The 12283-nt window shown below is 36.9% G+C and overlaps 5 protein-coding genes across 5 annotated transcripts; 4 read left to right on the top strand and 1 right to left on the bottom strand.

The window, feature by feature from the left end:
- Nucleotides 1-24: 24 nt before the first annotated feature.
- On the top strand, nt 25-2002 carry FDP41_012978 (uncharacterized protein; the record flags this gene model as incomplete). Its single annotated transcript, XM_044703556.1, has 3 exons — nt 25-1188; nt 1254-1539; nt 1587-2002. The coding sequence occupies 3 exons, from the start codon at nt 25-27 to the stop codon at nt 2000-2002; spliced, it is 1866 nt and encodes a 621-aa protein (XP_044565903.1).
- A 637-nt stretch (nt 2003-2639) lies between these two features.
- FDP41_012977 (uncharacterized protein) lies at nt 2640-4319 on the top strand (the record flags this gene model as incomplete). The annotated part of the gene is made up of 1 exon (XM_044703555.1): nt 2640-4319. The coding sequence occupies one exon, from the start codon at nt 2640-2642 to the stop codon at nt 4317-4319; it is 1680 nt and encodes a 559-aa protein (XP_044565902.1).
- A 668-nt stretch (nt 4320-4987) lies between these two features.
- On the top strand, nt 4988-9047 carry FDP41_012976 (uncharacterized protein; the record flags this gene model as incomplete). The annotated part of the gene is made up of 2 exons (XM_044703554.1): nt 4988-5499; nt 5573-9047. The coding sequence occupies 2 exons, from the start codon at nt 4988-4990 to the stop codon at nt 9045-9047; spliced, it is 3987 nt and encodes a 1328-aa protein (XP_044565901.1).
- Nucleotides 9048-9497: 450 nt separating this feature from the next.
- On the top strand, nt 9498-10676 carry FDP41_012975 (uncharacterized protein; the record flags this gene model as incomplete). The annotated part of the gene is made up of 1 exon (XM_044703553.1): nt 9498-10676. The coding sequence occupies one exon, from the start codon at nt 9498-9500 to the stop codon at nt 10674-10676; it is 1179 nt and encodes a 392-aa protein (XP_044565900.1).
- A 595-nt stretch (nt 10677-11271) lies between these two features.
- FDP41_012974 (uncharacterized protein) lies at nt 11272-12228 on the bottom strand (the record flags this gene model as incomplete). The annotated part of the gene is made up of 1 exon (XM_044703552.1): nt 11272-12228. One exon carries the CDS (start codon nt 12226-12228, stop codon nt 11272-11274), a length of 957 nt encoding a protein of 318 aa, XP_044565899.1.
- Nucleotides 12229-12283: the final 55 nt, after the last annotated feature.

Here is a 12283-nt window from a genome sequence, read left to right as displayed (position 1 = left end):
ACCCAATTTTGCATCAACAAAAAAATGCTCGAAAACAAACAAATAGAATGCGTGTTATCGTCATCACTCTCTGCCACACAAGTCGTCAGTAGTACAACCACGGAAGGTGCATCATCATCAACCAATGATAATCCCAACAAAAGAAAAGGAATTGCACCCATCAAGGCCGAGTATTTGATTGAAAAGCACCAACAACAAATCAATCATTCAGAGAGTGGTTTCGCAAGTACAACAACAACATCGGAAGAGCACAGTGTTACAACATTAACTGCCTCTACCACTTGTTCTTCTTGCACCACAAATGAAGAAACCATGCAAACCACTGATGAATCGGAAAAGAAGAGAAAATTACAAGACGAAAACAACAATTCGAACAAGACAAAGAAAACCAAAAGCTTCCATAACCGAACACGAGAAGCTCTTAAAAAAGAAAAAAAGGAAAAACAACCTGAAGAGAATGGAGAAAATGGAGAACAAGAGGAAGTCTCATCAGCAGTTCGACCCAAGGATGAATATAACTTTTTGGATCATTCCATTGTCAAGTTGTTGAGAAAGAAGGCTTACAATTTCCAAAAGGCAGATGAAATTACAAAACATGTGGAAGACTTTGTTAAAAAGGATGCAAATGTTCGATCAAAAGCAAACAACGAAGAAAATATGCTTCGACAAAAACAACAACAAATTGCAAAACAAAAGATGATGGAAAGAGGTGAAACTGTAGAAGAATGTCAAGAAAAATTCAATATTTTAACCTACAAGGAAACGAAATATCATCCAAAAGAGGTTAAAAAAGTTGACTTTAAAGGAAAAACATATCTTGCTCCGTTGACAACAGTTGGAAATTTACCTTTCCGAAGAATCTGTAAAGATTTTGGATGTGAAATTACAATTGGTGAAATGGCTCTTGCACAAGCAATTTTGAAAGGAGAAAAGGGTGACATTTCACTATTGAGAAGACATGAATCTGAGAAAATTTTTGGTGTTCAATTAGCAGGAAAGGACACATTGACAATGACTAGAGTTGCACAACTTATTGACGAGCAATTTCCACACATTGATTTTGTGGATGTCAATTGTGGATGTCCTGTGAATTCTTTGTGTTCTCAAGGAATGGGTGCTGGTATGATGGAAAAGAGAACAAAATTAATGGGAATTGTAAGAGGTATGAAAGAAGTATTGAGCATTCCTGTAAGTTGAATTCAATGGCGAATATTTTTTACCCTTTTACTCACATGTGTGTTTTATGTTTACAGGTTTCTGTCAAGATGAGAACTGGTACTAAAACAGGAAAGAATTTTGCTCACAAATTAATGGCAGATTTGTGTGAATGCGGAGTAGACTCGTTGACATTGCATGGTAGAAGTAGAGAAATGAGATACACTAAGGAGGCTGATTACGACTATATTTATGATTGTGCCCGAGTTGTGAACACTTATTCACAACAATCAGGTCGAAAAGTCTCAATCATTGGAAATGGAGACATTTATTCGTATCAAGACTGGTATGCTCATGTTGACAAGGTTGATACACTCATGATTGGTAAGTTTTTCTTTTTGAACGCCAATGTTAGCTAAAATATGATCAAGGTCGTGGAGCACTTATCAAACCATGGATTTTTAAGGAAATTGAAATGCAGCAAACTCTTGATGTGACAGCATCCGAAAGATTGGAAATGTTAAAAACTTTTGTTAAATATGGGTTGGATCATTATGGAGCAGATGAAATAGGCATTAGCAAAACTCGTCGATTCTTGCTGGAGTGGCTTTCATTCCTCTGTAGATACATTCCTGTTGGACTATTAGAACGTCTTCCAATTAAGCTCAATGAAAGACCTCTTCCATATGTTGGCAGAAATGAATTGGAGACACTCATGGCATCCTCTAACTGCAAAGATTGGATCAAATTGACCGAACTAGCTGGATTACCAAAGGTTGGAGATGATTTTGTCTTTATCCCAAAGCATAAAAGCAACAGCTATGAAGATGGTGATACCAATGGCTAAAATGTTTTTTCACCAAGAGCATTTGACAACTGACAATAAATTTGTTCTCATAATGTGTGCATGAATTTGTAAGTGTTTTGATTCACTACAAATTACCTCTGGAAAATGATGTTTGGCTCTCCGACCAACCAGCAATAGCACAGCAGTTTACAAAACACATTTTCCTTGCACCTTCGCTTGATCAAGCCAATTCCCAGAGGGACTGGTAATCTCTAGTGTAAAACCAATTTCGAAGGTGAGCTCAAACTCGTTTGATTTGGTCTCTGTAAAATTTTGTGTTTTGGGGCATTTAGAATTGGTCGAATGATTGTAGCGTGTGACATTCCGCAGTCCTTCACTGAAACGAAAATATTGGAGTCGCTTCTCAGATTGCTCTTCTGCCTTTCATTCGGAGAGCATCGGGACGTTTGATAAAAACTAAAGTTTCAAAGTTCACATTTTCAGTTTTTTATGGATTAATTGGTGTTGGTCTACCGCCGGAGAGGCAAAACAAAAAAATTAAACATATCACCACACAAATATTGCGTCTGGGTTTCTCTTCCTCTCAATTGCACTACTATTCCTCTTCTCCACAACAGATTAAAGTAGTAGTAGTAGAATACTCTCCATCCACACGCAAATTGCTCTCATTGTCATCATGACCACCAATTTATGGTTCCTTCTCGATTTTGACATGACTCTCGACAACAATTCCTCCTCCTCCTACTCTCCCATCACAAAAACCAACGTGACTGAATGTCATCCAGATCTTTTTCTTCTCAATTCCACCTCTCGAGAATTATTTCCCATAATTGAATATGACATTTGTCCTGACACGTATGTTTCCTTTTCCATCATGCTTGTGTTCGTCATTCTGTATGGTGTCATGATCGCAGTGGCAGGTGTAGGATTAATTTGGAAAAGACATTCAGGACACATCATGGCTCGAAATTTGGGACATTTATTCACAATCATGATTTCTGGATTTTTATTTGTGTTTATGTTTTGCATAAGAATTGTCATTGGAAGGAAAATCTTTCCATGTGCTGTCTATTCATTGTGTTTCTTTGTGAGTGGTCCTGTGGTGACCATGCCAACGACGTGTCGATGTCTGAAATTGTTTTTTGAATATCGATTGAATTTATTCAAGATGAAATTGTTTGGAGATGAATCATCTTTTAAAGTGCAACAATCATTTGTTGCAACATCAATGAATTTATCAACGAAGGAAACGCAAGAGGGAGGTGAAAAAGAACTGGGTGCAATTTCAAACAAAAATCATCAGGTGTCAGATGTCACTAAAATTGATTCCTCTCAGAGTACATCCTCTTCAAGCATTTCAAATTTATTTAAATCAACCTCTGCAGGACAATGTTCTGACTTGGTCGATGAAGATTTACTTCCCATGAAAAAACTGGCCACTCCTCGAGAGTTGAGAATTCTCAAATTTTTTCAATTTATGGTCAGTTACAAATTTGTAGCCGTTGCATTCATTGCAATCTTTTTACTTCAAATCGCGATATGGCTTATTGTAGGAAGTGCTGATGAAATTGTTTATGCTGTCAAAGGAGAACGATCTCTGGTGGCTTCTGGATTTTTTGAATTTCGACATGGATGTATTGTGACCTATAGTGTGTTGATCATTATTTTAGTGGAAGCAATTGTACATATTTCACTTGAGGTGGTTGCATTGATTTTGTGTTTCATTTCAGATCGAGATACATGGAATATCAAAAAGGAGACTCTGGTTGCTGTCATTTGTCAAATTTTTGCAATTACTGGATTTGTTGTTGCTGGGTATATTCCTATTGTGGCTACCTTAACAGATTATTTTGTACCATATTTATTGAGCCTTGTTGGATATATTGCATTGGACGTTATCATTTGCGTCTTGCTTCCAATTTTCTATGCAATTCGAGCCGAATATTTATTGGAACGAAAAGACATGACACTCTCTGACAGTAGTGTTGAAATTGTTTTGAAACACAAGAAAGCATATCCCATCATGCTCGATTTTGCAAGAAGAAGTTATTGTCCAGAAGCAGTTTTATGTTGGTCAGATATTCAACGATTTAAAAAGACTGTCAATAAGGAAAAGAGAAAAGAAATGGCTCAATTCATTATTGATACATATGTGACCATAAGTTCGCCATTGGAAATTAATATTCCAAATATTGCCAAGACGCATCAAGAATTGAATGAAAAATTGAAAGCGAATCAAGTCGTGGTGGATATGTTTCAACAAATTGAAATATTTTGCATTCAGGATTTGAATGAAGTGTTGCATCGATTGTCTGCTTCTAACAAGTTTATAGCATCTCTAATTGAAACTAGATAAAAAGTTCTTTGTAGAGGAGTACTAACTTAGGTCTATAGGTCATGATGCATACAGTTTGTTTGCTCCAAGAGTTGATTCAAAAAGACAAAAGGATCTAAAAAAAGGCTACAGCACTGCAGGTTCCCAAGTTGTCTCCAACCTCAGTACTGATGCAGCTCGACGATGCTTAACTTCTCAAATCGGACGGGATGAGGTGCATTCATCGTGATATGGCCGTAGCCATTCATGGTTCTAATTCTGTAATTACAAAGCTACATAACAGTAGGAAGATTGAGTTAAATATGCCTCGTTAACGACAAACATGAAAAACAAATGAAGTAAATAATCTTCAGCAACCTAAAAAGACGCCTCCGGCTGGTTGCCATCAGGAGCAGACCAAGACAACAATCCATCAAACTGCAGCCTTCAGCATCCGTCTCGGACCACTCCTCGAGAGCAAGTGTTTCATTGTCTCCAGAAGAACAAACCCCTTGCCGCAAAAAAGATCTCAATCGCGAGAGCCGTGTTGTTTGACGATGGTTCCGAGATCTCACAAAATGTCTTGGCTCTAATGAACGTTGATTAGAGATGACCATAAATATAGACTGTCCTACATCTCGGATGTGAGATTAGTTCAAGCAATTGCATCTGGCTTTGAGTTACGTCAAGACGAAAATATTCATTTGCTAATGTTGAAAACCATTCTAACTGCAGTCACATGCTGCAACATTTCTGGGAAAATGTTGGGAATCAAAACATGCTTAAATATCATGTTTGTTTCAAAGGATGAAAACAACTCAAAATCGGTTCTCAAACAAATTCTCAATATCACGATTAAGAGATTAGCTGATGAAACTTTGCCACATTCTGACTCAGAGTCGACGGTTTCAGAATGCACTTCATCAAGTCGTTGTGTCGAAGAATTTGTTGACACTATTATTGAAGAAGTCGCGAATGAAATAATTGAAAAGCAAAATTTGAGCCCAGAGGGAATCCTCACCACTTTAGAGTCAGCATCCTGTACGAATATTACAAATGCCTCCAACGCCATAACGCAAAATACAACTACAGCTTTGGACCAAAACGATTCAACCAAGTTGGATGATTGGGATATTCCAATGGAAACTTCTCAAATCCAAAACGATATCTTGTTTATCTTACATTCTCTCTGTAAGATGTCCATGAAAACGATATCTAATAAGTAAGTACTGCATATAACAATGTCTATCAATCTGTCACAACCGACCCAAACTGAATACAAAACACCACATTAGTGCCAAACTTGAAGAAAAAACGAGATCGATTTATCTGGAATTATTATTTGATATTTTTGAAAACAGTGGCCAGTTGTTGGCTCACAACATTTCTCTCTTCCAATATGTGAGACAAAACTTGTATACCGCATTGTTCACAAATTCATTGACATCAAGCTCTACAATCTTTTCTCTCGTATTGAAGCTTTTTTACCAAATATTTAAGCTATTTCAAACCTCTCTCAAATACGAGACACAATTATTTTTCGCTAATTTAATTCGAATTTTGAATAGCAACTGCACCTCTCAGTCCCAGAAAATCTCCACCATCAAATTTCTGAGTTATTTATTCGCAACTCACAACTCTGACCTTGTACATACCCTGTTTTTAATTTTTGATTGTGAGGTTGGAATGTTGAATATTGTCGAGAGACTCATTACTTCACTTGCCACGATCGTTCAAACACCAAAGATATCAACAGATAATACCTCTGCGTTTGCACTAACACAAACCATCTACATGAAATCTATTGCTTTTAAGGCATTGAATCAAATACTCACTTGTTTGCATACAAACATGAAAAATATGCAACAGCAAGAGTTCGTCAACCACCCTGCATGTGAGAAACTAGAAAAACAAAAACGTGACAAGAACACAACTTATGAAGGGATTTCTCTATTCAACGAGAACCCAAAGAAGGGAATTGAGTATTTTGTACGAATTGGTTATTTGCCCAATCCATCCTTAGATAAGGAAGCTTTCGAGACTGCGTTCGTTCACCTGTTACAGACAACTCAAGGTTTTTCAAAGCATGCCATTGGCGAGTATTTTGCCTCTCCTGATCATGAAGGCGTCTTGACCAAGTTCATCCAGTTGCAATCTTTTTCTGGAATGCTGTTTGAGAAAGCGCTCAGAAAGTGCCTTGATTTATTCATGTTACCAAAGGAGAGTCAAGAAATACACAGAGTCCTATCTTCATTTGCTGACAAATTTGTTCAAGATAATCCTCAATCCATGGATGAAATGTTTAAAAATCCAGATGCTTGCTATGTGTTCACAATCTCCGTAGTAATTCTTAATTCAGAGCTGCATAATGTTGCTGTAAAGAATATACACAATACCACTCTCGAAGCGTTTATCCAAAGAAATTTCTACACTGATGCTGCAACCATTGATCATCAAATACAGGAAAGAGTTTTCAATGACTTGAAAGAAAATGAATTTACCCTTACCGAAGATGACATGTCAGTTTTTGAATCACTTCAACCCAATGATGACGTTGTGGTAGAAAATGCCGAAATTGAGAGGGTTATGAGAGGAGTTCTAAAGTCAAAATGTTGTTCTATAGAAGAAGATTCCTTATTTCAAGTCTCAAGCTCGACACTCGATCACTTTTCCATCTCAAAGGTTCTTTTCAATTGCATTTGGCCATATTTCAATCAGTCATTCATTTCTCTATTTGAAAATGATCAGTTGGGAGCGAAGGTGCATCATTTAGTGCTGAGTGCTTTGAAAACTGCTCTTCAACTGTGTGTTGAACTTGGAATGACAGTACCTCGAAACGAATTTTTCAAAACATTATGCACATTTACATCCTTGATGAACAATAATGAAAAATTCAGCCTGAAAGAGAAACACCTTGTTGCTCTCAAGACTCTTTTAAGCATCTTAGAGACGAATGCAAGCGATATTTTAGAGAGCTGGAGCTGTATGATGGAAGTGTTTTATCAAGTGGACCGAATACTTTCTTCTATTAACAATAACAACGCGTTTATCCAAGTCTCTGAAATTGATAACATGACCACCTCTTTCCATCAACATGTTGATCAAGTCACCATCGACAGAATATTTAGTAATAACAATGAAAAGATGGATGAATTGTCAATTGAATACTATGTGAAAGCTCTTTGTTCTATTCAATGCAAGGGGCACACAAACGAGACACAATGTCATATATTTTGCATTAACAAAGTTATTGAAGCTTGTTATCTTAACTTGGCCAGAATGGATAAGTTGTGGAGTAGAACTTGGAATGTTATCAGCAACTTTTTTATTAGTGTCGCTACCTGCAAAGACTCAACAGTTGCCATGTATGCCGTCGACACTTTGCGTCAACTGATTCACAAACTCATTGAAATTGATTCTCTTTCTTACATTCAACAAGAAATGCTTAGACCATTTATCGTTATAGTACAACAAGGCATTTCCTCAGAAATTCAACTCATGGTCATTGAATGTATTACCAATTTAGCATTGACAAAACCAAACTTTATTACAACAGGATGGAAAGCATGGGTTCAAGTATTATCAGTTGCTTCATCAAGCAAACAAACAACAATTGTACGAATTGCCTTTGAGAAGTTACTCACCATTTTAGACCAGGAAGAGAGAAGGTGTAAATACCTTTCTTATGTTCTTCACAATTCATGTTTTGTAGATTTAATATATTGCTTGAAGGCCTTCGTTCAAATGAACATTCCTTCCATGAAGGAAGTTAGTTTAAACGCCATCTCTCTCATTCAAGACTGTGCCAACACGCTTGTGGGAATTGAAGAATCAGGAAACATTATGACAGGGGCTCCTTTATCGACTTGGATCCCGATTTTGACATGCCTGTCATCCCTTGTAAGTGATGATGCCAGAGAAGATATTCGTGCGGGTGCTTTGCAGACCTTACAAGCCCTGTTAAATGACAAGTCCATTGTCAGCATGTTTTCTGCAGAGACTTGGAGGCTAATATTGCATGGAGCATTGTTACCAATTTTTGATCATCTTTCATGTGGTGATAATGGTATTCTTGACGAAGCTTGGATTGATTGTACCAGTAGAAGCGTCTTCAAAGTACTTGTTTCTGTTCTTGATCATAATATTTCCTCCGATGTTTCTTTTGATCTATTTGCATCCATAATGAACGTAATCATGAAATGTTACACATTGATCGACACTGTGGACCAATATGCAGACATGACCAAGGTCTTTGAGGTAGGAACTGATATCATTCAAATATTAATATCCACTTGCGGAGGAAAATTTGAGGACTCTCATTGGCGAAAGATCCAAAAATCTTTGGAAGAGATAGTTTCAAGACAAAACAGTCACAACATGAATTTATATATGCTTATTCACATTACCGAAGGAATTAATCGAATATTAACATTTTTAATGGAACACCAATTATTTGAATATTTCACATGGTTTGTGATGATTTTAGAGCAAATGGATAATCGTATTGGAAACAGTTTAATCTCAACAAAACCCAACTCTCAATTATGCTCTACGTCAAAACTAATGATCGATGCTGAAACAAAAATATTATCCACTTCATTAAGAATATTCTCTGAATTGTTTTCAATGCAAAAAGAAAATGTTGAGATGGAAATGGTTCAATTTGGAATTACTGGATTTATTAACACTGCTAAACGAGTATTCACATTTTATGTGGAAAATCAAGAATTTGCGCAAACAAATCTTGATCAGGAGAGATTTGTTGATTAAAATCTTGATCAGGAGAGATTTGTTGATTATATTGTGAACTCGATGATTCCACTCGTTCTAACTGGTTTGACAACCTTTAAAGGTCTACCAAAGACATTTTTTTATAATCACTGGATTGAATTGGATGAATTATTATCCAAAATGATATTGAGCCCTCATCTTGAAATTAGGACAGTTCTTAGTGAACTCTTTTTAAGATTTTGCAAATCCAAGTAAAAGTATTTCATCTTAAATTTGCTGGCGATTACGGAACAGACTTTGGCTTTCACTACCAGTGCACGGAAAAATTATCAAGTACGCAGAATTTTGCACCCAGTCTAATTGTATAGTTCCCCCAAGATTTCTGTTCCTCAGTTGTTACGACCTTTTTCATGCGATGTTCACCAGTCTCAAAAGTTTGCCTTTCACAAACTTTTTCACACAGGTCCGACAAAAAAACACACCTATGTCATGTCCCTCTCGCCAACCAACAAAAAGAGAAAATTATTCGTCACCACAACGGCCAGTGCTGATAGTTCTGCTGGTTCGGCCTGTTCCGCATCATCTCATAGTAGTTGTTCTTTGAATCAATCATCTTCATCATCATTGGAAAATAATCATACAACTGCATGTTCATCTTCCGCAAGTTCAATCATTGAACACCATCATGATCTTTTGATGGATGATGTCATTTATGAAATTCTTTGCTTTCTTGATTCAACTTTTATCATTAAAGTTTGCATGAAAATTTCGAGACAATGGAGAGAAAAATCCTTTCAAATTCCTTTAACATTGTCAATTAATGCCAACACTCAAAAAGTTATATTTAGCGAATCAGAAATTGCTGCATCCATAGCCAATAGCGAAAGTTTAAAGAATTTAACCTCATTGGAGTTGAAAAATTATGGTATTGGCTCAAAAGAGGCTAAGTATATTTTAAATAGCCAAAACTTGAAGAATTTAACATCATTAGGTTTAGGTTCTAATCTAATTAAGTCGAAAGGTGTTAAATTTGTTGCAAATAGCAAATATCTGAAGAATTTGACTTGCTTGGATTTGTCTAACAATGACATTGGCCCACAAGGTGCTGAATTTATCTCAAATAGTGAAAATATGAAAAAGCTAAATATTTTGAATTTGTGTGACAATGAAATTGGCTCAGCAGGGGCCAAATATATTGCGAATAGTGAATATTTGAAGAACTTGACTTTATTAGATTTGTATGGAAATGAAATAGGTTCAAAAGGAGTCAACTATTTGGCAAATAGTCAACACTTGTCAAAACTAATCTCATTAGACTTGACTAGCAATAGCATTGACAACGCACTATTAATAGCAGGTAGCTCCACTTTGAAAAATTTGACATTTTTGAATTTATCTAACAATAGCGTTGACTCAGAAGGGGTTAAACATATTGCGAATAGTGAATATATGAATAACTTAACCTCACTAGATTTGTCTTGCAATGATATTGATGCCACATGTGTTAATGTAATTGCAAATAGCAAGAATTTGAAGAATTTAACTTTTTTGGATTTATCTTTCAACAACATACCCTCAAAGAATGGCAGATCTGTTGTAAAAGCATTTGAATCCATTAATTTTCAATTAGTAGAACGTTTAAGATTCAAAAAGAATCCAAATCATTAGTGGGTAAATATGTCAAGATAACGGATGACAAGCAGGATTGGTCGTTGTTCTCAACACCCTACAAATTGAATAGATAAACATTGCATGGTTAAAAACTTTTTTTAAACCCGAGTCGAAAAAACCGAATGTCATTTGGTTCTGAAAGGTAAATTTCTTTTGATAGAAAATGGACGGGATGCCTGCCAGGAATATGGCGACACTCCCGCTACAGTCTTTGACTGTATGAACTGTGAGTGACAAAAGCGCAAGCCTTTGTTGTTGTTCTTTAATAGAAGAGGTTGTTAAGAAATAAATGATTGTTTTCGAGAGTTGTATTTATTGAAGTGCAACATGACCAAAATTTATGAATTGAAATGTGGTTCAACAATACTGAGATAGAACCAAACCGACAAGTTGAGTGCAACGCCACAAGTTCATCTTTGATCTATACCGAGACCCAAAATTTTCCACTGAATAGACTCACCAACAAACTTCATTAAGGACACATCAAACACCAAAAATCTTCATGAAATGCATTATGTTTTATATTATCAAATCAGGAGATATAATATTGAAAAGTTCAATAGGGTGTTAAAGGAGTGTCTTTTCTCTCTCTTTAAAACTCTATGGAGCTACCAGCAGCCAAGGTTCCAACAACCATACAGTGATCACGTTCAAAAGGTTCCAAATCCAATTGTTCCTCACAAGTAAAACCAAATTGTTGGAGTTGTTCCACTTCCCTAGCAAACACTACTTCAGCTTCAACCGTTGAATCTATACAGTTAGCCTTGATAGAAATAACAAAGTGACCACCAGGTTTCAAAAAGTATTTGGCATTAAGAGCAACAATACGGGCCTGATCTGGTTGAGCAACGTCTGCGAAAATAGTATCCACAGCACCCACTAACATTCTGTATCTCAATGGATGACGAGCATCTTCAATGATTGGAACAATATTTGGTCTCTTCTTGGACATTTCAATCAAATCACGACCACATCGTTCTGATAATTCAACTCCGTAGACCATTCCTTCGGGACCGACCAAGTCTGAGCAGTGAGAGACCGTAGTACCTGAGGCAGCACCCAAATATAACAATTTAGTTCCAGGTTTGATGTAGATATTCTCAATACCACCAACAATAGCGGCTCCAATCTTTGAACGGAAAGGACTCCATAATCTATATTCTACTTTTTGAACATTTTCTCCAAATCCCTTCTCTACTGTAACTCTCTTTTCATCATAGACAGATTCACCTGGAACCATGTTGAGTGTTGCAATGGATTCATCTTTTCCTTTAACGACATAGACTCCCTCGAAACGATGAGGCTCTACAATGACCTTCTTTCCTCCTGCTGATGCTCCTCCTCTGGCTCCTCCACGACCACCACCTCTTGGTGCTCCTCTTCCTCGGCCACCGCCTCTTCCACCTCCTCGGCCTCCACCTCGGCCACCTCCACGACCACCGCCTCTTCCACCACCAGATCTATCACCACCACCACCTCGGCCTCCACCTCGGCCACCACCTCTTCCACCTCCACGACCACCGCCTCTACCGCCTTTGTCGAATGCCATGATGAAATATTATAATTTATGAGTTGTAAGAATTGTTGTTGCTGTTGAATGAAAG

The sequence above is a fragment of the Naegleria fowleri genome (assembly GCF_008403515.1).
Source record: "Naegleria fowleri strain ATCC 30894 chromosome Unknown tig16, whole genome shotgun sequence".
NCBI classification, from domain to species: Eukaryota; Heterolobosea; class Eutetramitea; order Acrasida; family Naegleriidae; genus Naegleria; species Naegleria fowleri.
The sequence above is the reverse complement of the archived record's forward strand: the minus strand, read 5'-3'. Positions and strand labels throughout refer to the sequence as shown.